Here is a 22670-nt window from a genome sequence, read left to right as displayed (position 1 = left end):
TAGCCACTGCATTCACATGTGGTGAGCCCCAGTTCAGGCTCCACCATCCATGCAGCATCAACAGAGTGCCTGGCACAGACGAACATGCTCTCTCACCCAGAAGAGAAACAGGGCTCCCACCAGGAGCACGAAGCAGTAGCAGACCATGTAGCGGAAGGCCCCAAACGTGGCCGCAAGGGTTGCACGGCCTTCCCTGAAACAGCAGCCAAGCGAATGGGGTCACCATGGGGAAGGTCAGGGGCCCTAGGTCATCGATTGCACAAATGCCACCCTTTTCGTGTGGCTTTTAAAGACTTCCTCATAAAAAGCTTGGCTAACAGTTTTTCTTGGGAGCATGGATTGTTTAATTAAGAGAACAAATGGGCACCAGTAAAAAAAAAACTGTCAAGCAAGGGGGGGTCATTGCTTTCATTTTCAATTTGCTCGTTTCTCGTTTTTTCAATGCTGGAAGAGTTTGTGGAGTGCCACTCCTGTCTTTTGCATTAGGTCTCCAGGTGATACCCGGAAGTTCATTATGTGCCAACTGCAATTGCATGACAAAAGAATTGGGGCTCCCTCACATAAAGGTCAACAGAGGTCAAGCCGCACATTCCTACGAGTGACCTTTGCCCCAGTCATGGGGGCTTTTGGAACTGTTGTGGAGCAGGTTTTTTTCAAGAAAGAACAGTGTACAGGCTGAAATCTAGCTCACTGCTGATCATCGGAATGCCAATTGACTGTCTGACACCACAAAAATCCTCACTCTTTCCCTGCTCCTGTCACTTGTTTCTCCTCTAGTCCTTTTTTGACTCTGAAAATGCCCTGTGCTATCTGAGCACTTTGACAACAAGCAAGCAAACAAATAAATAGGGAATGTTCTTCATGGGGCTTTTGTTATTCTTCAAAAGTAACAGAAGCATATTCGTCAAGCTTTACACAAAATCTGAGGGAACAATGTTGCTCTAAATTTTGCTGGCCTATTTTAATAGTGCGCTCACCACACAAATTCAACTTGGCTTCAGATCCTCTCAACAATTCGGTAACAAGCAGCTACACGAAGTGGAAACTTGTACTGGGTCAATGCCACGAGTGCGCCTAACTGCCGTATAGCGTGGGAGACAGCAGCTTTGCTTGTGCAGTAATTACTTTTCTGCCATTCCTCATATTCGCCCTTCTCACCGAAGCCTCTGGCTAGTTCACACTTGGAGTGGTGGCCATGGCAGCAAATAAGGCCAGCGTGACATGAGGTGCTTGTTTACTTTCCACTTCTTCACCTCCGGCTCTAAAGATGCATGCAGGACCACATCTATTTATTTAGCCGGATGCTGTCTTCTAAATAAATAAGAAATCGGCGCAGCTTGCACTAGTGGTGCAAGGCAGGAGAAACAGCAGAGCTGGCGGTCCCTCTCCCTTAGTCGGAGACCCGGCTGTTGCACCTCATATGGATTTCTGAACTTGGTGCTGAAAGTTTTCCATGACTGGCAGGCCCAGATCATTTTGTCAGCAGCCTTTCACATCTCTCCCAAAGTGGACCGCGTTAGCACGCACTAAAACCCGAGGCAACCGGCTATGCAAACCCGGCGTCTGTAGTGCGAATTCGGTGTCTGTGATCCCCACTTCAGGCGTTAATGCACATGAACTGACAAGGAGAACAGCACGTGAGAGATCACACCGTGAATGCTATGCAGAACGTTCTTGAAGGTCGAGCTGACCGACGCCAGGCACTCCTCACGAGGCTCACATTCGCGTGCGCTAGGTATTTTAGTGTGCAGCAGTTTGGTGCCTGCTACTGTAGTTTGACGGCGGCATTGTTTGCATTAATGAGCGAATGAAGGGAGAACAGACAGCAGAAAGAAAACGGAGGAGGAAAGTGTGGCGAAAGTGTGAGGGGGCAGGCAGTGTGCCAAGATGGCACAAGATGCTCCTCGGCGGTGACGCATGGCGAAAGTGTGAAGGGGAGGCGGTGAGACATGCTGGGTGGTAGCAAGATGACACCATAGCAGCATGTGCTGTCGTGTGCTCGACAATGATGCGTTCACTTCCTGAGATGCAGTTCACGGTACCTTTCCGAGATGCAGGTTGCAATGACTTCCTGAGACGCAGTTCGCGCCGCTGACGCAGAGGCTTACCATCGCTGACATTTGCGTGGGAAGTTAAAACACGATTTACAACAGCGTGCTCAGCGGTGGTGACACGCTGTGAGATAATGGCAGAGTAACTTGTGCCTCTATGCATTCGCTGATCATCGCTGATCACATGATCACTTCCTGAGTCGCAGCAGCTATGCACTGTGACCGAGAAGACTGCAGTACGCACTGTGCACAAATTTTGCATTAGGGAGTATAGATTGTCAGCCTTTTTTTTCTTGCTATTTTTTCTTGTAATATGCTTGATGGTGGAACAATTCTTAATTAAACAGCTCTGCTGTTAAAAAAACATGAGTCGCAAAGGCACACTTAGCACTCAGACGTCTAACTCCCTTTTTATCAAGAGGCATAGAGCGCGCGGTTTTGCTGGAGAAAAGTCATTCTAGGCCACTATAACTAAGGTAGTGCTTGCGCAACAAGTAAATATTGAGGTTACCATCACGAATGTAATGGCATCTAACCACAGGCAATCTAGTCCCTCGTCATCATGTGCGTGTCCAGTCCATCTTGTCCACCTCCACCTTGTAAGGAGTGAGTAGAAAGGACAGATGCGTGCACTGTTGCCGCCTCACCTGATCAGGTCAATCATGCACTGGATGTTCTGACGCTGTGCAGTGAAGGACGAGGCCACAGATGCTTCGGCCACGGACAGGGACACACCAGCATGGGCTGCCTTGAGGGCTCCACAGTCGTTGGCTCCATCACCACACATGCCAACCTGGTGCCTGGCCACAGAACAAACCAATGTCACATCAGCTCATCAGAATGTGCCTCCATGCATAACAGAAAGAGTAAGCAGTGTAGATGAATTCTGAAGGTACATATATGCCTAAATCAATTGCACAAAATGAGTGGAAGCCTTAACATTTCCTGAATTGACATGGCAAAAATCACTGAGGCAATAGTGTGAGCAAAACAGAGCACTTGTACAGTTTGTTGGTTTGAGTGTTTGATAATAAATTAGGTGCAGGGAAACTGTTACCCTACATCCTGAAGGGCTTCAATAAGTTGCAGCTTCTGTTCAGGCAGCATCCGGGCGAATACTTTGCCTTTGTGAGCAAGCTGCAAAAAAGGAAAGCGGGAGACAGTTGCATTCATTTGTACGAAAAAACAAAGGCACCAAGCACATCAGTTCATGCAAGAATAGACTGTCTCTGTCAAAGGGGCGACTGCTCCATGAAAGGGAATATAGGATCACTAGAAGCCTAGAACTTGGAAGCACCATTATGGAAGGATCCAGAAAGCACTTTCCTTGACAACAAATGAGCTCAGAAAGTCCATTATAGCAGCGTAACTCACTAAACTAAGCTTCGCTGCAGCAGGTTTTCATAAGAAAAACTCTTGTGGCCAATGCTTCACGAATACATTATTCAGCTCAAAAGGAGTTCGCACCTTCTTGAAGAGCGACCTGTCATGAAGCCGGATCAGGTTGAATGTTCTCCCATCAACCGCCAAGTAGTATGTGTAGTCTGACAGCAGTGGCACGGCAATATCCTGAAAGCACATGAAACAATATTCTGTAAGTGTCCCTGTACATGCTTTGATGCCTTAAATCGGTCGAACACGAGGTGCAATATAGGGGACATTTATAGGCATGGCCAATATTTTTTTTTTTTTTCGTATGCTTGATCAAATAATACATCTTTCAATATTTGGTTCAATCAAAATTTTACGGTTCAATCAATTCAATATTTGGTTCAATCAATTCAATAATTTTACGCGTTGCCAGCGAGTGGTGAAGGTTAGGACGCATTTTCCCCCGCAAAAAAATGTATGCGGCATGTGTGGGGCACGTTCCTTGTGTAAGACAAGTCTAGGCTCACTTTTTTTCTTTCTTTTTCTTCTTAATAACTTTTTTGTGTCTGTTGTAAGTGCCAGGGCTTGATTGCAAGACGTAATTGAAACAAAAAAAAAAAAAACAATGGTGACTATGTCAAACTACCTACACTGAAACTTCTAAAGTGTGCAGTTAATATTTTTTCACCATTGATCTATTGCCTTTTTTTTTTTCTGCATAATGGTAAGGGGAAACCTTGCATGGGCTCCCTGCATTCAAATTCTCAGAAGTCACAACGTTGGATGGACAAAGATTTGTCTATATACCCAATGTTTGGAATGTGGTTCTCTGGCATTTCAAGAATTTAAGTGAACAGAGTCTAGCCGTAAACCACCTCCACCCCCCTTCCCCCGGCAAACCCATAGCACTGGAGCAAAGTACTACTGCATGATCTAAAATGCATGCAAAAGCTTCCCCTTGAAATGGCACGTCATGCAGCATAGAAAATCTGCTCAGTGGCTACTGCCGCATGGCTTACGTCGGCCGATGCCTTGTGGGGGATCTTTTCACTCAGGCCAGGCAGCTTGATGTAGCTGTAGACTGCCTTGATGGTTCCATGCTGCGCGGCCTCCGCTTCCACCTGAATCACCGCGTCGGCTTCCTTGATCATGTTGCAGTCCCTGGCCACGGCCACGGCAGTCAACAGGTTATCACCTGACAGAAAGAGGGAGAAACATCAGCCCCAACTGTTCAAACTCAGGGTTTAACACAGCAGAGCCACACGTTGGCTATGAGGCATGCTGCAGGTTGATTGAGACCACTTGGGGTCTTAAACATGCGCAAAAATCTCTGCACTGTCGGGTGATTTTTGTCTTAGCCAGAGATACAGACGCTATGGCCAGGAATCAAAGCTGCTACCTTGTGCACACTATTATAGTAGCCAGCATGCAGCAAACCCTTAATATGTAGTTCAGCTACAAGTAGTCACAGCAGCAACAGCTCACTCCGGTAATTAAATTTCATAGTAGAGCAAAAGCTCGTTAATTCGAACTCGGTTAATTCGAACTTCCGGTTTATTCAAACTCGCGAACTGGTACAGGCACAGCCCTGTATATTTCAATGGGGGAAAACTTCCCAAAATTTGAACTTGTCGGTATCCAGAACGGTTAATTCGAATTATGATCCCCTGGTTTCCGTCCCTCATCACAGAAGAAGTCGGCCCAGAGTGATTACAAGGTGTTGCAAATGCAAACCAAACCAAATTTACTAGAGATGCAAAACAACGAAACAGAAAAACAACAGAGTGGCACGTGCTACACTCCTGCAACCGTTTATTTCGCTTCTACAAAGGGCGCACACCACCAGCGCCAGTGCTCCGGTGCGTGCCATTATTATTTACGAAAACATTATATACGAAATCTGCTGCCCCCAAAACGTGTAATAGCGCCTAATTAGCGACGAGTCCAGAAGTGGCTTCGTTGTCTTCTGCCCGCGGCGCGATTTCCAATCATTCTAACGCCCGCCCACTAATTCAAACTCCGCTCAATTTGAACAATTTTATGGTCCCTTTCGAGCGAATTAACAAGCTTTTACTGTACTATTGTTACACTGCGTCTCATAACAATGGAAAACAACTCATGAGCACATGCAGGATCTTGTATACTAGCCTGTGGCCATGACGGTCTTGATGCAGGCGTCTTCGAGGGCAGCTATAGTTGATTCACTTTCAGGTTTCAGCTTGTTCTGAAGCACAATGAATCCTCTAAAATGCAGGTCATACTCAAGTTCTGCTCTGTAAAGGATGGAATGTCTTGCATTGCATACAGCTGGCACTTCAGGGTCGGTGTAAAGTGCCACATTTGAGTCTCGGGGTATGGCCTTCTAGAGAAGCAACGAGTTTGCTCAAGGAACACATGGACCCGCACATGGCTTTACAAGCCTGCAGACAACACACGTTTGTGAGCCTTAAACTGGCCTACAGTCTTTCAAGTGATGATATTGAAGTTGCTCTAAGGTGCTTAAGTCAGGTAAAGAGGTTCTGTTGTTGAGACACAGGCCGCAGCAAAGAATATGCAATACTGAGCTGTTCGAAGAAAAAACAAAAATAAATCCTCACTGCATGGAAATTTCATGCGCTGCATTGTGAGGAAAACTCAACTTTTGTAAACTCTCAAGTGAGACTAAAATTCCTGAGTGGTGCTTACCTTGGAAGCAAGTGCAATGCCTGATCCCAGGTGGTGTCATTGGGCAGCACTCTTGATGCCACAGCCAGAATTCTTAGTCCATGCCTTGTGTAGCCCTCCAATGTCTCCTTGAAGTCTTCTGGAACTAAAAAAAAAAAAAGCAGATGAGCTCCACACTGAACCGTCACTAGGATTTGCCAAAAGATGCATGGGTTAACAGGATGCTGCTGGTAGCTGCTAAGTTTCTATGATGAGTTTGGTTGAAGATCTACCCAAATTACCGAAAATAATGCATTTATACAGAAACAGGAGACTACTTAGCACCACCGTTTCGACGGCTTCATACGCCACCACACAATAATTACATGACTTGCCAACACAAAACACAAACATTTGGCAATGGCACGGACCCTTGGACAGGACAGATTTTCCACTGATGCAGTCCTTAACCGTACCAGACTGTGGCACACACATCCTCTCGATCGTTTCCGGGGCGCCCTTGGAGTAGACGTGGAACAGAGTGCTGCCTGCGGCTGTAACGACCACCGTTGCCCTCTGGAGCTGGGACTCAAACGGGAACTGCCTCACAATCCCCAGGCTCGTGCCGCTCTGTGCAGAGAATGTGCAACAAATGCTCACTCACAAAAACACGGAGACTTTGCTTCTGCTTCTTGCCCATCCCACGGCATTACAAAAACATCCCTGCGAGGCAGTGATCAGCCACACATTGCAATGAGAGCACTCCCAAATAGACCCTCAGAGGTGCTCCTCTTCAACTCCTGATTGTAATTTTTGCTGCTTCTGACCTTACCCTGTTCACTGTTTACTAAGTGATCATTTACTAAGTAATCATTTTCTCCACAATCTGAAAAACATGCATCTGTATTTAAAAATGTACATACATGTTATTAGCTAACCTGCCAAACAATCTGAAAAATTTGTTGCGCCCATTTTCTTGGTTTTCCCATTATTCTCAAACACCGTGGTTACGGAGCAAATCATTTACAACGGTGGTTATAATTTTGAATTTCAGCAGGGCAATTCAAAATGAGATCATGTTTAAATGCTACATAATTAATTAGAACCAAGCAGCAGATTGCAAGAATTAAGCTTTCAAAATGCAACTGCAGGGAAACCCCCTTCATTTAGACTGCACTGCGGAACGTAAGCAGGAGTAACAAAAATTGGGGGAGGTAAGGCAGCTCTCACCAGTCGTACATTTCTTGGCATCACAATACGGGCTGGTATCTGGTCGAATGGCACAGGCTCTCCAAGTTTGGGTTCCTCGAGTTTCTGTGGAGGCAGAACAGCAATGTACAGGAGCCAGATTGTACCACATTCCTAGCTCGTAAGAAACTACAATGACAGTGTACAACATTGCTTCAGCCAAAGGATGATGCCAGGGCAGAATTCCACGTGTCAAGCTTGATGCAAAGTGCAATCCAATCAGGCCACATAACTGGGAGAGAAAAAGGCAGGGTACTCAGGGTAGTAATGCCTCAAGGCATTTCTCGTGCTATCTGAACACCAGACAGCTTGTACATACAGATTGGCTGATGTAATTAAAAACAAACGCAAATTTGAGAGGATTCAGCCAAGGACCTAGCTCCGTCTCTATGTGGCCCTTGTAACAATGTGATGCCATCAAACTAGAAAACTGTAGCAGGAATTTGGGCTGCTCGTTATCTTGTTGAAATGTTGAGAGTTCAGTTGGGATTAAGTTGTCCAATTCTAGGAAATACAAACATGGGTTTGAGGTCCATTGTGCAAACTACCTAAGTACGAAAGCCGTGACCACGTTATTATGTAGGTGAAATGCTCTTACTAGGTTTTACAAAGTTAAATGGCAATAGCCTGACTTTAGGTTCTTGTTGGACCAGTGACATGCCACCGTGTGGACAGGTTGTTTTTGTCTCTCCGTGTCATAAAAACGTTTTGTATGTCACAAGGTTTATTTATTTACTAAGTGGGTAATGTAGCATGTGACCTTTTGAATTGAAACTGCCCTGTAATGAAAGCATCATTTCTCACCAAAAAAAACTTCAGTCAAGTATGACCTGCTCGCAATCTGTCGAATCAAGCAAAGTTCTTTGTTGTCTTCAGTGTCCGTTTCAGTACTTTCACAAGTGTAGCGTACAACATCAAAACATAAATGCATGCCATGTGTGATACATTTGTCAATTAGTAATATGGTCTTGCGCCTAAAATGGCTCGCCGCTTGGTTAGATAAGTGGGCATAACAGCTGCTGTAAATGGCAGTGGTCCTGAATTTGAACCCAGACAAGGAAGAAATTTTCTGAGAAAGCTGCGCCGCTTTTTGTAGCCATAAGGCTTCACTCCAAATGTCTGCCACTTTTTCCTTCACCAAACTTACTCCATCTAAAGAAAGCAGTTTAGGAGAAGCACAGGCTTCTCCTAAGCTGGACAACTAGGGCAGATTTCTGTCTGGCACGGGGCAAGAAAAATTTTACAGTGATAGTTAGGAGAGGAAGGGAAGCTTCGGGTCACCCTTAGTTTCAGTAATTTGAGCAGTTCTCTTTCTCCAGGTATGGTGCAGTGGGAAGGGGCAGGGGTGGTAAGCACCCGAGTACAATACTGTTGCATCCACCGCACCAGAGCGAGCGCCCTGCCGTCCACGCTCACCCAGTCGATGGTCTGCAGCGTCTTGACGTCCATGTCGTAGCCCACCAGCTCGTCGTCCATGATGTGCAGAGAATGGCAGGTCGCCAGGGCAACAAGCATGGGTCCATACGGGAGGACCTCGAGGTTGTGCACTGCTGGCTGCAACCTTCAAGGAACGGGAAGACCACTACACTCACTATAGATGCATGTCGCCAAATAAGCAGGTTGGAGCAATGGGGCTACAAATGAACCCCAGTCCGGACACTATTTTTCAGCACACTTTTGTTTAACCCAGAAATGTCAACAATATTGTGCCAATTATTCCTTTTTTAATGTGGAAGCCTTGAGCATAAAAAGGTTTCTTGCTTTTCTTTTTCACAATTTTTGTGAATTTAAATGGCATGCTTAATGCGACAAATGCATGTAATGTTAAAGCAATGTAAAAGTGTAAAAAATGTGAGTGATGTGGCACACATGCAAATTCAAGTTTCAAACATGCTGTAATGTATGAGGGCTGGCAACGAATGATGCAGCATGCCAGGTGCACCCACTAATCCATTTTAGAAACTTGTCTTGCGTAGTTGAACTAGTTGCACGAAGCGTCGATGTAGGCCAGTTGGTCACGGTTGTGAAACATTATTACTTAGTGAACGAGAAAACAGGGCATAAGTTGCACAGGTTGTAAGCTTCATCTGTCAGATCTAGCTCTTTGATATTGCTCGATCACCATGCTCAAAAATGAATGCGAACTTGTTAGCTGCCTTGTTCATAGCAGGAAATTTAGCCTGATAGTACCACGTGTGCTGGCATGCATCCCCGTACAATCACTTTGTGCCTGCCTTATAAATTTACAGCTACAGCTGAGGGGTTGGCATCTCGCTTACACAGCATTTTCACATGGAACAACTGCAGTTATGTCCAGGCAGTCCTCCGTCAGCGTTCCCGTCTGCAAAAAATACGAAAGGTGCAATTGAATAAAAATGAATGGGTTTTGTATTAAAATGATCTGATTTAGGCACACCTGAACTCATTTCAGCTAAGTGGCGACACAGGTAAAGAGCATCAATGATAGGTGGCAATAAGTATTTACAAGAAATACAAGTATGGTACCGTAAAAGCTTGTTAATTCGACACCCGTTAATTTGGACATTCGGATAATTCGGACGACTTTATTGGTCCCGGCCAAAGCGCATGTTAGTCTATGGGACCAAACCTTCGTTAATTCGTCAGAATTCGGCCCCGCACCGCTTAATTCGGACAAATGCTGGTCTCCTGACCAATGAAGAAATTATTAATGATGTCACGGGTGCCCAAGAAGACCACGATTCTGATGAAGAGTCATGCGAGGAGGTGCAGCCGCGACCTCATCGCACCTCACGAGAAGTCTCGGAGGCGCTTTTGATATTGGAGGACGTTTGTCTGAGCAGTTCCGACAGTTTGCGTGCTGTTGGCACTTGAAAGAGTTAAGAAAAATTGTAATGTCAGCCGGAATCTGCGCGAAAAAGCAGACGACTATTACAAAATACTTCAGAAAATAAAGGTATGCTTCTCCAACGTGATTTTAATGTTGTTTTTCCTGTTCATTCATTAATTCGGCATTCGAATAATTCGGACATTTTTCCCGGTCCCGTGAGATCCGAATTAACGAACTTTTACTGTATATTATTTTTAGGTGCGTTGTGCCCACTACAGCTTCAAACAATAGGACAGGAGGGTCAATCACAGGCACAGCACCAACTAAATTTTGCATTAACAACAAACTGCAAGTGCATTATCTCTCATCGCCCCAGACAAAATGATACCTATCTGTAATAACTATTTGTATTTTTCTAGGCTCTACACAAAGCCCCAAACCTGTGTTTCAAGGCTAACATACAAAAGATGCGGTTAAATCCCCCACCCTATTTCGTGGTTCTCCCCACACTAACCGCCGGCACATAAATTGCGGAGTAACTGCTATTTCATGAGCACAATCTCTTCAATGAAAGGCTGCAAGCCATACAAGCAGTGACTCATGCTCTTTTTGAATGACTTGAAGCCTAATAGTGCAGCTGGGATATCAGCAGGCTGCCAGACGCCAGTGCTGTGGTTTATTTTGTGCTTCACCTTGTCAAAGCAGACGACACTCAGGGCTCCACAAAAGTTGATGTAGTTGGAGTTGAGGCAGTAGATGCCGTTGCTCTTCAGTCGCCTCTGGGCTGAGGCATTGATGCTGGTCAGAACAGCTGGCAGCAGGGGAGGCACCACAAAGGTGGCCACGTCAATGACGATGATCGCCACGTCACGAACAAATGCCTAGAATGCGTAATCATCATCAACTCGCCGGTATTTACAAAACACATCAGAAGCTGTTGGGCCAACAGGCGTAGAGTGCTGGCTCCATACCGAGGTACAGTATACGGCAGGAGACATTGCATGGGAGCATCAAGTGAGAATGAGTTCATACAGTGCAGACTGGGACAGTGAAACCATACAATGCTAGACAGATCACCTAAAATGAAGTCCATGCAATGCTGGGTGAGTACTAGTATTTCTAAGTAAGTACTAGTAATTCTAATTTCTGTATTTTAGTTTTAATTGCCATGTCTTTTACTGATTTTGCACAGACAATAATTGACGTCTCATTGGCATACATACTTATTAATTGTGACTTTAGATACAATGAAAGGTTTTAAGTTACAAGGAGAATAAAATAGGCCTTAGAGACCTAGCTGTATAAAATTTCCGTAGAGGTTTCTGAAAATTAAAAGATGAGATCTGCAACTAAAACATACTGCTCGCGGCTGCACAAGTAACAGGAAAAAATCATTGTTGCAATTAGAGATTACAGCTTAAAAAAGCAAAGGTTTTGTAAGGTAATGATGGCATTCTCTTGCGTACCAATGCAGAAAAACGTCCAGTTCTTTTATTTTTTAGTGTACAACAGTTACATTTTATGAATATTTTACGAGATCCATATCTCTTAGCAGAACACTCCCCTTAGAATTGACGAATAGGCTGCCACATTTAAAGCTTTATACCAAGAACCTTAATTCTGTTGGCTAAGCTTGCAGTTTTAGAGCTTGCAGTTTTGGAAATACATTATAACAACCTCATGTTTGTGATGTATGTATTATTAATCTTGTTTTTGCATTGTAACTTTGCCTGCAGTTTGGTTCCCAACTGCCCAGACAAAAAGAAACGTGGGGGGTTTCATGCCAAGTGTAATTAGAAGAATCCTATAAAAATTCATTCCCGCACACTTTGTGGTTGTCCAAACTAGGATAAATGTACATGCATAAAAAGTGATCCCTTACATCAAGGCTGTTGAATATAATGCCAGTGTATATCATTGCTGGTATACCTGGAAATAAAAACAAAATGGGCCAGTAATTAAGTGAGCTCAACATGCACGGCATTATAGAGTGAGGTGGATCAGGATGAAATCTACGAACCAAGGATAAGGAATATCACCATCGACTTCATCACGTCTGCATGGAGCTTGAAGTGCACTGGCTTTGGGAACAAAATCGTCCGCACAAGTTCCCCCTTCATGGTGTTGAACCCTGCAAATGTGCACAATCAGCTTTGTCTAGATACAACTGGCCTGCTTTTTCAAGATGACAGCTCTGGAAGAGTACAACTCTAAATATATTGCAAAGGCCTTTTATTTACATGTCACATAAAGAACTTCACATGTCAGGTCATCTAATTGATTGTTACTTGAAAATTACGTGATTGTTTCATTCACCCACAGCATATCAGCTCAGTGAGTTATTCCTGAGCTCCAGTTACACCGAGATATTGTGTTTTTTAATCCGTAGTTATTTCATTGGCCTTATTTTTTTCGCCTGGGTATGTAGAAGAAGGGACAGAGTTTCTCACCAGTCCTGTAGACTATAGCTTTCACGCCGCCATTGGCACTTCTTGAGTGCAAAACAGTTGTCCCACAGAAGAGCGTGTTTCTCTTGTTTGCAGTGCATGCATAGCCATCTTCTGAAGACACTGGCACCTTTGAGACTGGGAAGCTTTCGCCTGTAAGGAACAAGATAGGGCCAATGAATTGGACGCATTAATAGGGACCTATGCTAAGTGCACTAACAAGGGGTCGAACTAGACAATGCGGTGATTATTTTACTCAGGGGTTCCCAATTGTAAAAGTGCCTCGAACCATTTCTTGACATGCAGACATTCTGAGTGGTGCTGTCAAATCAATTTGCTCTTGTGCCTCAAGTTCTTCCGTTTTTTGTACGCATGGCTTTTTTAAGAGCGTCGTTATGCAATGAAGCCAAACTGATAACGTTTACTGCACACAGGCAGGAGGATCAGACTTTGTTTCTCTGCCAGGGCTTGACAAGTGAAAAAGGGACTTCGCTTTCCCTTCGTGGGATCGTCTTCAGGGCCCCATTTGAGAACATACGATCTTGTTCGTGTAAGGCAAGGCACTTATCTGCACGTACCTGTGAGCATGCTTTCGTTGACGATGCAGTCACCAGTGATGAGGACAGCATCGCACTGCATGGTGTGGTGCTTCTCGGGAAGGACAATGACGTCCCCAGGCACAAGCTCCTTCGAGGATACGGTCACCTCTGCATGTGAACCAGGACATGAAGGCCGGAGAGTTTGAGAGGTTAAAGCAAAAGGAGGGGGCCACAGAAGTGGGCGGGAAAAGCAGCATTTGAAACGGGACCGTGATGACAAAATACAAGCTCATTTTCTTGTTTGTTTGTTTTTTAAGCTCAACTGCCACTTCAGAATAACACTAGTACTGCCAAGTATAGGACAAACTTCTAAGCTAGATAATAAGAAAAACAGATGAAAAAGTGGTGCCCATCTGTCGGTATTTATGATCCCATTTTGGGGCATTGAACTTGCTGACAGAGGTTCCTGCAAAAGCTGCTGTAAAGGTACAGCAACTCAGTAAGAGAATGCAAAAATTATTGTTAACATAAAGGGCCCATACCAGAAGAATCTCGCACCACGATCACTGGTGACTCTGTGTGAACTGCTTCTTTCAGTGCCCTTGTTTGCTAAAGGGAGGGGGGGGAGAGAGAGAGAGAGAACAAAAGGAAAAGGTTGCATATTCAGACAGAAACTGCTTCAACCTTTGGGGCTCCAGTTACGGCATAATGTTCCCTACTACATAGCTTCATGCATTTGTGTACACAACACTCACACAAGCATTCCCCTCAAAAGTTTAGCCAAGTAACAAGGAGATCATTTACTTCCCACTTTTAGAACACATGTTAGCAGAGGCAGACAAACTGACAGAAAACGAAAAGAAAAATTCCTTTTAGTGGAAACCAAGCAATAATGGCCATTTCTGTATCTTAACATTGTCAACTGACGCAGCATAGTGAGTTTAAAAAGTGAGAAGGGACTCACCTTCCTGGTCTGCCAGACTGACACGGTGACAGATATGACGGACAGCAGGATGACACAAACACCAAACTGGTAGTACAGCTGAATCATCCACACAATGACAATGAACAGCTGGTAGATGTAGAAGGGACTGAAGACCTGGAAAAGAGAACAAATGCGTCGTCAAAACGTCCAGACATGAAGGCACTGCTTTCATTCACTGTTGCTGGATCACTTTTACACTACAGTGAGTCGTCCTCAAAAGTGACTGTGGGGACCGAAAAGTTGCTGCAGTAATTTAAATGTCTTATTAAATACACCCATCACAAGCTATAACATAAAAACCAGATATTTGTATTAAAAAAAAAATCTGCCGCGGTGGCTCAGTGGCTAAGGCGTTGTGCTGCTGAGCACAAGGACGTGGGTTCGATTCTCAGCCACGGTGGCCACTTTTCTGATGGAGGTGAAAAGCAAAAATCCCCGTGAGATCGAGATTTTGGCACACGTTAAAGATCCCCAGGTGGACAAAATTAATCCGGAGCCCTACACTACGGCTCACCTCATCGCCTGTGTAGCGTAGGCGCATTAAACCTTACAATTAGAATCAGTATTTGTATGAAAATAGTCCGTATAAAGTTGACGGTAGAATTAATTTGCTTGTGAGCTGTTAACAAAACTGCAAGCTAGCTACCATGAAATGACTACTGCTTGTAAATACGGTCAAAGTTTGATTCTTCAGTTATTGTCAAGCTCATAAAATTTGGTGTCAAATCACTTGCAAGGCGTCTCTGCCTACCTCGTTGATGACAAGCTTGTAGATGGGTGTCATGTCTACCCGTAAGGAGTTCAGGCCGTACAGGCTCTGCTGGTACTCAACGTCAGCTCCAGACAGTCCTGCTGACATCGTGAGCAAGTCTTGGCTGTTATCTACTTCAAGCGCGCTTGGAAAACAAAATAAACAAACAAACAAAAACATGGTGCGCAGAGGGTTATATTTGGTGCCACATTAAAATGATACAGAGCTAGTAGGTCGGAGCTCGAAGGAATCAAGCATGGAACATGAAGCACTAGAAAAGTCTTCCTGTCCGATATTGCGAGCGAGTCAGACACTCTATTCACGCACCGTGTCAATCTGCTGGGCTGCCACTTCGTTCACCATAAATAATGCGCACAAAGCTTATAAGAATCTCTGGGTTCCGAAATACATAATAATGAGGTGTTATCACTGGGGGGAGGAATTAAATAAAGATGGTTATTTATTGTGGAATTTGCAGTACTGAAATATTCTTACTTTGGAGGTGAAACGAACAAGGTTTCACCATGCAAGAAATATAATTATAAATGGCTGACTGATTGATTGAGTATTTAAGTTATATATCACTTGCTTTTAATTTGCTTATTTATTCATTTGTATAATCTATTTGCTATCCCTTTCCTGTCAGGATAGTCTAAAAAGAATTTAAACTTTGCAGCTGGCACACTGACTAAATATGACACGAGATTCCTTCACAGTACTGAGGTAGAAGAAGCTTCAGCAGTTCCCTATTTATGCCAACAGATTTAGTATGAACCAACAGCCTTCAGTACTTGCATATACCAATTGCATTCTTCACTTGTTATGCATACATGTGGTATCAGTACCCGAAAGGTAAAATGTTTCTAATTCTTGCCAGGCCAGGCATAACAGCTAAAATTGTAACTTCTGACTGGCCTACACAATTAAAAGCAGCTGGAATAACAGTATAGATGTCACCTCCATAAGCACCCAATAGTAGAAAAAAGCACTTAATGGCTGGTACTAACATTCATAGGGTGTAGCGTCAGCATAACAGTTCGCTCAGTTTTCTTAACGGCGAAGCTGTTTAGCAAATCGTTATTTTTAATGTCCGCCGATAAAGATAAGAAAATTCAGAGCACACCCACTTAGGGAGACTGGCTAAGAGTGGCCAAAACGAGCATACCCGCTTAGAGAGATTGGCAAAGACTGGAGAAAAAAAAAAAACAGTGTTTGCCGTAATTGCGGCAACACTTGCTCGGAAAGAGAAAGATTCCAGCGTTCACCGTAATCGTGGCAAAACTTGCACGGAACGACAAAGACATGTCATAGCGTACGCCCCCACAAGGTGATGTTTAATGATTACCACTTTCAAAAAATTGAAAGCAGCTCACACTTATAGCAACTATGTTGGAGTTAAGGTCGTTGCGACAGTGAAGAAGTAGCAAATCCGCTGCAGTTGGGGACTCAAATTTTCATGATGGTCGTGAAGGACGCGTACAGCTTTGCTGCCTTCGAGTCTTACGCGTTAGTGTGAGCTTCCTTCATTGTTTCTTCTTTTTTTTTCCCCATTGTGCCATGGTTCATGGAAGGGCCACGAGGACAAATAAAAACTGTGCTTCATTCAAAAGAATTAGCCTTTGGTAACTCACTGAGCTCAATTCCAGCTTCAAAAAACATCTTTTTAATAAAAAAAAATACAAGAAATGCTTGAAAAAAGCTTTCAGGTTTCACGCTACACGTCAGCAATGTTGTTTAATGGGAACCACTAAAAATGGAGTGGTCAGTGTGCTAACGACACTTTAGCATTGAAATGATATGATATAACGGGACACAGGCATCACTAGAATCGTACAGTCATACGTTAAGTCCCTGTGATGCCACAAGGACCCGACGAGAAATCTGCTGATGAGTAGCCACCACTTTATTTGCTTTCTATACTATCTAGCTTAATTGTTTGAATTTTGCGTTAAAATTGCAATTATTGTTTTTTGGTCAGTACAGTCTTTCGAATGAACCCAATGTGCATTTATATTGTCTTCATGGCCACTTGCCCACAAAGGATGCACTGTAATTTTCTCAACGTTCAGCCTGAAATTATATCACACATACGTTCTCAACAATAAAAAGAGAAGAGAAAGAGAAACACCGCCACCATGGAATCTCCTCCTTTCCCTCGTTACTTCCAAAGCATGCAAGGAGAGAGCAACTGCGCAGTTGCAATTCACTGTCAGTGCACCACCAAAGGATGCATGTCTTACTCAAGCTTCACGAAGCGCTGCAGATCTACCTTCCAGATGTACTTGATGCGCTTGTTGTAGAAGTAACAGTAGTTGCAACCATCCTTCAGTGGCCGGCTGCCCTGGTGGACAGACTCGATGAACTCTTGAGAATACTTGTCCTGCAAGGCACAGCAGAACTTCGTGTCATGCAACGTGACAAGGTATCCTGCAAACGCGCATCTTATGCAGGTTGTAAGGCATGTGAAAATGGCATTTGTAGTAGTAGCCTGTGCCTCAACTCATGGTACAGATGCTCTAGGTCAAGCTAAAACAAATCTACAGTAACTGAACCTCTTGCTGGACTTAACCCTTTGATGCCCAATGTTGCTCAGGAGCAGCAACTCAAGCAATATTTTTTCCTCTCACACTTTGTGGGTTTTTTTTTTTTTTTTTTTTTTACATTTAACACCATCTGTTGACAGACAAAGGTTTCCGGACCTTCAAAAATTAATAAAGATAGGGCAGTACGTACTTCTGTGTGCTAAAAAAAGTCTTGTTTAGGCGTGTCACATCGAGCCCGGGGTCTCAATGGGCTAGTGACATGTAAGCAAAATTGTGTAATTTCGTTATTAATGCAAATGACAGCAATCCAAACTTTACGTTATTGTCTTCACCTGAACCATAAGTCATGCTGATCAAGGTAGCTTTCTTGTTCAACTGATATGCACATGGTCAGCCAGTGCACAGTGGGTCACTGTGTCCGTCCTAATGAACCAAATTTTTTTCTGACTTGATATTTCTGATGTCCGAATTTCTTTTAGATAATAAAAATGTGGCCACAATTTTAGGCAAAAAATTGAAATTTTGGGCATCAAAGGGTTAAAAAATAATTTTGGTTTTACTATCCCAAAGAGGTGCAAGATATATCCGTGAGCTTTATATGACAGTGAAGCAGCTGTGTACCATAGATTCTGGCAGCAAATGTAAGCCACATGACGATGAGTTAGGATCATTACTTTGCGGTTGAGGGCAAAAACCACGAACACTTTTTCAACAGAGACATGACAGCCCTCCAAGCATCGACTGATAAGGTGCTTGTACATGGGGATGAGTGGCGAGCGTACCTTCAGAAGAACCTTGTGTGCCTCATCAGGGTGGCACAACACGTGCGTCAGCCTGAGCAGAATGCTTCGTTTCCATGAGGCGAGTATTAGAGGAATGCCAGCTGAGAGGATGACCACAACCCAGCCAATGGCAGCCTTCCTGGGAGTCCATTTGTAGCTTTCCAATATCTGCAGCGCATGCAAAATGAGAGGTAGTCTCAAGTGTGTCCTAAGGCCCACCCATGTATTGGCTTATAATTTCAGTAGCATGCATAGGAATAGAACTGGTAAGACAGAAATAAATGTAAGAATACCTTGTATGTCTGTTTGAGCTCCTCTGTTAGACTATGGTACCGCCCACAAACAAATTCCACAACAATCTCACTTAAAACAACAACAAAAATTTTTATTATTGTTGTTATTTTTGTTTATAATAATGTGTTCTGGAAACAGCCAGTACACTGTTGTACTGGTACCCCCCCCCCCTCCTACTCAAAGAAAAACATGAACCGAACTGTCATCAGCAAAACATTATTTTGTAATACAGAACAATGAAATGAGAATGTGAAAAGGTTACCAAAGACATTAGGAACTTCTCCCAAGAGGTTTCCATTATTGTCCAAGAGGTTCACAGTTTCTGCCGCTTTGCCAGTAAAACGAGAGTGAACGCACTGTCAGACGATCTGGTCATGCATAGCCCTGACTTCCGCACTACGTGGTTCGACCAATTGTGAGCATACAGCCCTTTGCAAAGGGCCCTGTGCATCTAAACTCTGGTCTCCAAACTTCGGACTGTGTTCTGTAAGTTAGTCTGGGTCACGGCCTTTCACATTCTGCAGCCGGTTGCTTTTCCAATGTAAACAGTCAAGAACATTCGATTTCTTGACAAAATTTGTCAGCATAGACATGCACATCCAAGTAACTTTAAAAAGTTTATCAACTTGGTCACTAACAGAATGAAGCTACAGATCTGTGCTGAAGCATAATACTATGCTGGAAGTGCAAGGTGGCAGGAACATTGCAACAGCTATACTACATACAGCAGTGAGATATGAGGACCAGGATGAAACGTACTAGGACAAGCTAGAAACAGCCTGCCGTGTTATAAAAGTAACGCTCTGAAGCATTATTACTAATGTTTATGCACCAATGTCTCTTTTCTAGACCACTGAAAAATAAAAAAACCTGTCAAACAGGAACCTTTCCGTATCGCCTGGAAATATGTTTGTAGCATACAAAGCCATCATTCCAGTCAACGTTAGGAACACTAAACTGTCCAGACATTAGTAATTCAATGTCTCGGTAGGCACCAGCAACATCATCCAGTAAGGCAACACAGCGCTGAAATTCAGTGTGATATATGTATGGAAGAACATAAAAAGTGGGAACCAAAACAGTATTTTTGCCTCCACCGAGAACATGAACACACTGAACTTCTACCCAATAATGATACCAATTAATTGAATTATTAATTATTAATTAATTAATTGTGGGATTGTTAATTTGCACTGGGACAGCTAATGGTCCCTTGTACTGGCACATAAATAAAAAACATTAAAGAACTTAGAAATGTATACATTACATACAATAAAATGAACCAAACTGTCATGGTACAATGTAGAAAATAATTTAGTAACGGGGATGATGTTGATAACAATTACAACAACCATAATAATTGCCAAATTTAGTCTGGATAGTTAATGCCAATACAGTTAAACCTGGATATAACGAAGTTGACAAAAATTCGCTTTTTTTCGTTACATCCAGGTTTTCGTTACATGCAGGTTTCGAGCTAAAGCTCGCGGGAATGAAGCAGAAACGAAACCAATGTGCTAGGCATCAGTAGTGCTGAACTCAGCCTTGTTCAAGGATATTTCACGCTGAAAAACTGCGTGATTTGCGCTTGCTGCTACTACACGGCCCCCGAATTCACAAAAAGTAACTAAGTATCACTTTTCCTTTTTGATACTTTTCGGTGCCTAATGCATTTCAAGAACCAGACTTGTGCTGAAAGGGCGCCTTTTCGCGAACTCCATGCTCTTTTCTGCAGTCAAAATTGTTGAAGGGATGCTAGTGTACCGGGCGGTGACGTTTATCGCCGGCGGAGGCGGCATTTAAAATTGCGAGCTTGTCTTGAAAAAACAAATCTTTTCGTATTCAGGCAGCAAAAATCATCCGCGAACCCATACCACAGATATCAGGGGACACACGCGACTACACACCGACAGGCAGGCCTAGCACCTAACCGACACCGCACTCACGTTGAAACGCACTAGAGATTGCGTTGCGGGCGAAATTCGCTAAATTAGTGCATTTCGCCAGCCGATTTTTCAGAAAAAGGGCAAGAAACTGACTCATCAGCGTAGCGAATTCGTTACATCCAGGTTAACCATCGCAACTCCTTCGTTACATCGAGGTCGCAAGCACATGGGCCTCAATAAAGGGGTAAATGGGGAAGTGAAAAACTTCGTTAAATCCAGGAATTCGTTACATAGAGGTTCGTTACATCCAGGTTTAACTGTAGTGTATTAGATGGCTTTCAAGAAGTAAACTTTTTGCAGCTAAGCAATTAGCTGCAACAGAATAAGGTTTATGATTTTTGTTAAATGGAGTGTGGCGACGATATTTGAGTGTGGCGACGATAAACTGGCAGCTTCAGCAGCAAGTGATGTTGTCATTCATGCATATATCAACTGAACACATAAATACTTGCACTACATAAAATAAAACCTTGCTGTAACAGAATAAGGGTAGAATCAAAACGACTGCATTATAACTATTGCTTCAATACAGCTATTATTCGCATCTACTGCCAACATCAAAAATGAGAATTACAATTACTTCGTTGCAGCGTGTAACGCACACTGCAACATTTCAACAGGGTAGCTGTTGTTACTGGCCGTAAGTTCACCGTTGCCGGAAAAAATGCGAAGAAAATACCGAACGCTCATAAGCGTGTGCCTCGCGGTGACCACCGAGCGTTCCCGCCACGTGCAGTAGCTTTAGCAAAAAAAAAAAAAAAAAAAACTCTAGTGCTGGTGCCAAGTGCTATTGCACATATCTAAAAAAAAGCTCTAGCGCTAATGCTAAAGCTAAAATGACACCCTGCTTGGGAGAAGCCACCACGGCCGCCGCATTCTCTAGGAGTCATCATGGATAATTGGAGACATGGCTACGTGTGCGCCAATCCTTCCCGAGATGACTTGCAGATCCCGCCACCGCTGCCTCGAGTCGATGATGAAGAGCTGGTGGAAGTCTACAATGCTGAGGATGACTTTGTATCCACCACTCGCCTCAAAGACGACGACGCCCTCTTTGATGCATATGACGATCAGCGATTACTAGCACTGCAACTATGCAAATAAACAATGATAATGAAACATAACTATGTGACTGGCAATGCTCACCTACCACAGTTCTGCCGTTGAAGCCATAACTATGTGCCTGGCAACGTTCACTTACACAGCCCTGCCATTTCGAAGTCTTGCGCGTGAGTGCAAACTTTCCTTTTTTTGTTGGTGTGGTGAAAGTACCAATAGCATAACAGCAAGTGATAAACTAATGCCTGGTTGTTGTTGGCGTCAAGGAGAAACACCCACAAATAAGATATGATGTCTAGCACCACCATTCAAAATTGCAAGCTATACATGACATGGTAGGCGACCTGCTGCTAGCAATACAGTAACACTACAAAAGATGGGACATTCTGGCTTGGTTGCGCTAGTTAGTTAGATCTATCATCTAAAGGTATGATTACCTCAAGATGCATCACGAAGTTCACTAATTTCCCAACGATTACCTATTTTCAATCAATAATGGTCAAAGAAAAGGACACTAAAACTGAGTAAATATAAATTGATAAGCCATCTTGCTGTAAATAACTGAATGGAAAGAACAATAAGCTACTTAACTCACAAAAACAATGCATATTGAATGCCATGTTGGGTGAAGAATGCCTTTCATCCATGCAAACAAAATAGTTAACAGCAACTCAATCATGTTAACCTCCAAAAACGCACCGGTACCTCAGATAACGCAAGTACGTGTGGTTAAACATCTCACCCATTCAAGAGAACTCCACTTAGTACATACTGCAAACACTAGGACAAAATGCAACATAAGAAACATACCCATTCTTATCATAGCCTTAAAATAGCAGGATACAAATACCCTTGTAAAAGGAGAGTTGTAAAACAAGCCGTTAAAGAACAAAATCCACCCACTTACCATTTCATCCTCGTATCCCATATTAATCTTGTAAGCACTGGTTTTTCCCATGGTTACGTTTACACGTCAGGGGGTAAGAAATGTGTCGCATCTCTGCCGGGCAACCTCTGTGAATGGCAGGGCCACCAATGCTTGGAGGCACTGAATGGGAGCTGGGAGAGGGAATAAACGGCCTTGTAGGTCAAAGATGTCGAGGGGGCCATTCAAAGCCTCCCCAGAGGATCTTTTGTGTTTCTCTTAGCAGCTCTTACTCACCCTTCGTCCTTTCAGGTCTGTGGGCGAGCTGCCAATAACA

At 43.6% G+C, this 22670-nt stretch overlaps 1 protein-coding gene across 2 annotated transcripts in view; it reads right to left on the bottom strand.

Moving 5' to 3' along the window:
- Positions 1-22670, bottom strand: part of LOC144178794 (polyamine-transporting ATPase 13A3-like) — a 31856-nt gene that overhangs the window by 7322 nt on the left and 1864 nt on the right. The window contains exons 2-24 of one of the 2 annotated variants that reach the window (XM_077706909.1): positions 22631-22658; positions 22376-22527; positions 18170-18337; positions 17085-17224; positions 14845-14989; positions 14073-14207; positions 13651-13717; positions 13148-13276; positions 12573-12722; positions 12143-12253; positions 12005-12051; positions 10815-11003; positions 9593-9654; positions 8730-8874; positions 7296-7379; positions 6542-6695; positions 6108-6231; positions 5571-5695; positions 4442-4617; positions 3519-3620; positions 3109-3188; positions 2699-2851; positions 97-193 (exon numbers count right to left, since the gene is read on the bottom strand). In XM_077706909.1, coding sequence (XP_077563035.1) covers positions 97-193; positions 2699-2851; positions 3109-3188; positions 3519-3620; positions 4442-4617; positions 5571-5695; positions 6108-6231; positions 6542-6695; positions 7296-7379; positions 8730-8874; positions 9593-9654; positions 10815-11003; positions 12005-12051; positions 12143-12253; positions 12573-12722; positions 13148-13276; positions 13651-13717; positions 14073-14207; positions 14845-14989; positions 17085-17224; positions 18170-18337; positions 22376-22426 — 2634 coding nt within the window. In that variant the 5' untranslated portion in view covers positions 22427-22527; positions 22631-22658. The remainder of the gene's footprint in view (positions 1-96; positions 194-2698; positions 2852-3108; positions 3189-3518; positions 3621-4441; positions 4618-5570; positions 5696-6107; positions 6232-6541; positions 6696-7295; positions 7380-8729; positions 8875-9592; positions 9655-10814; positions 11004-12004; positions 12052-12142; positions 12254-12572; positions 12723-13147; positions 13277-13650; positions 13718-14072; positions 14208-14844; positions 14990-17084; positions 17225-18169; positions 18338-22375; positions 22528-22630; positions 22659-22670) is intronic. The other variant, XM_077706908.1, reaches the window with a different exon arrangement.

The sequence above is a fragment of the Haemaphysalis longicornis genome, unplaced genomic scaffold (assembly GCF_048455015.1).
Source record: "Haemaphysalis longicornis isolate Haplotype H1 unplaced genomic scaffold, Haemaphysalis longicornis Haplotype H1 scaffold_4, whole genome shotgun sequence".
NCBI classification, from domain to species: Eukaryota; Metazoa; Arthropoda; class Arachnida; order Ixodida; family Ixodidae; genus Haemaphysalis; species Haemaphysalis longicornis.
The sequence above is the reverse complement of the archived record's forward strand: the minus strand, read 5'-3'. Positions and strand labels throughout refer to the sequence as shown.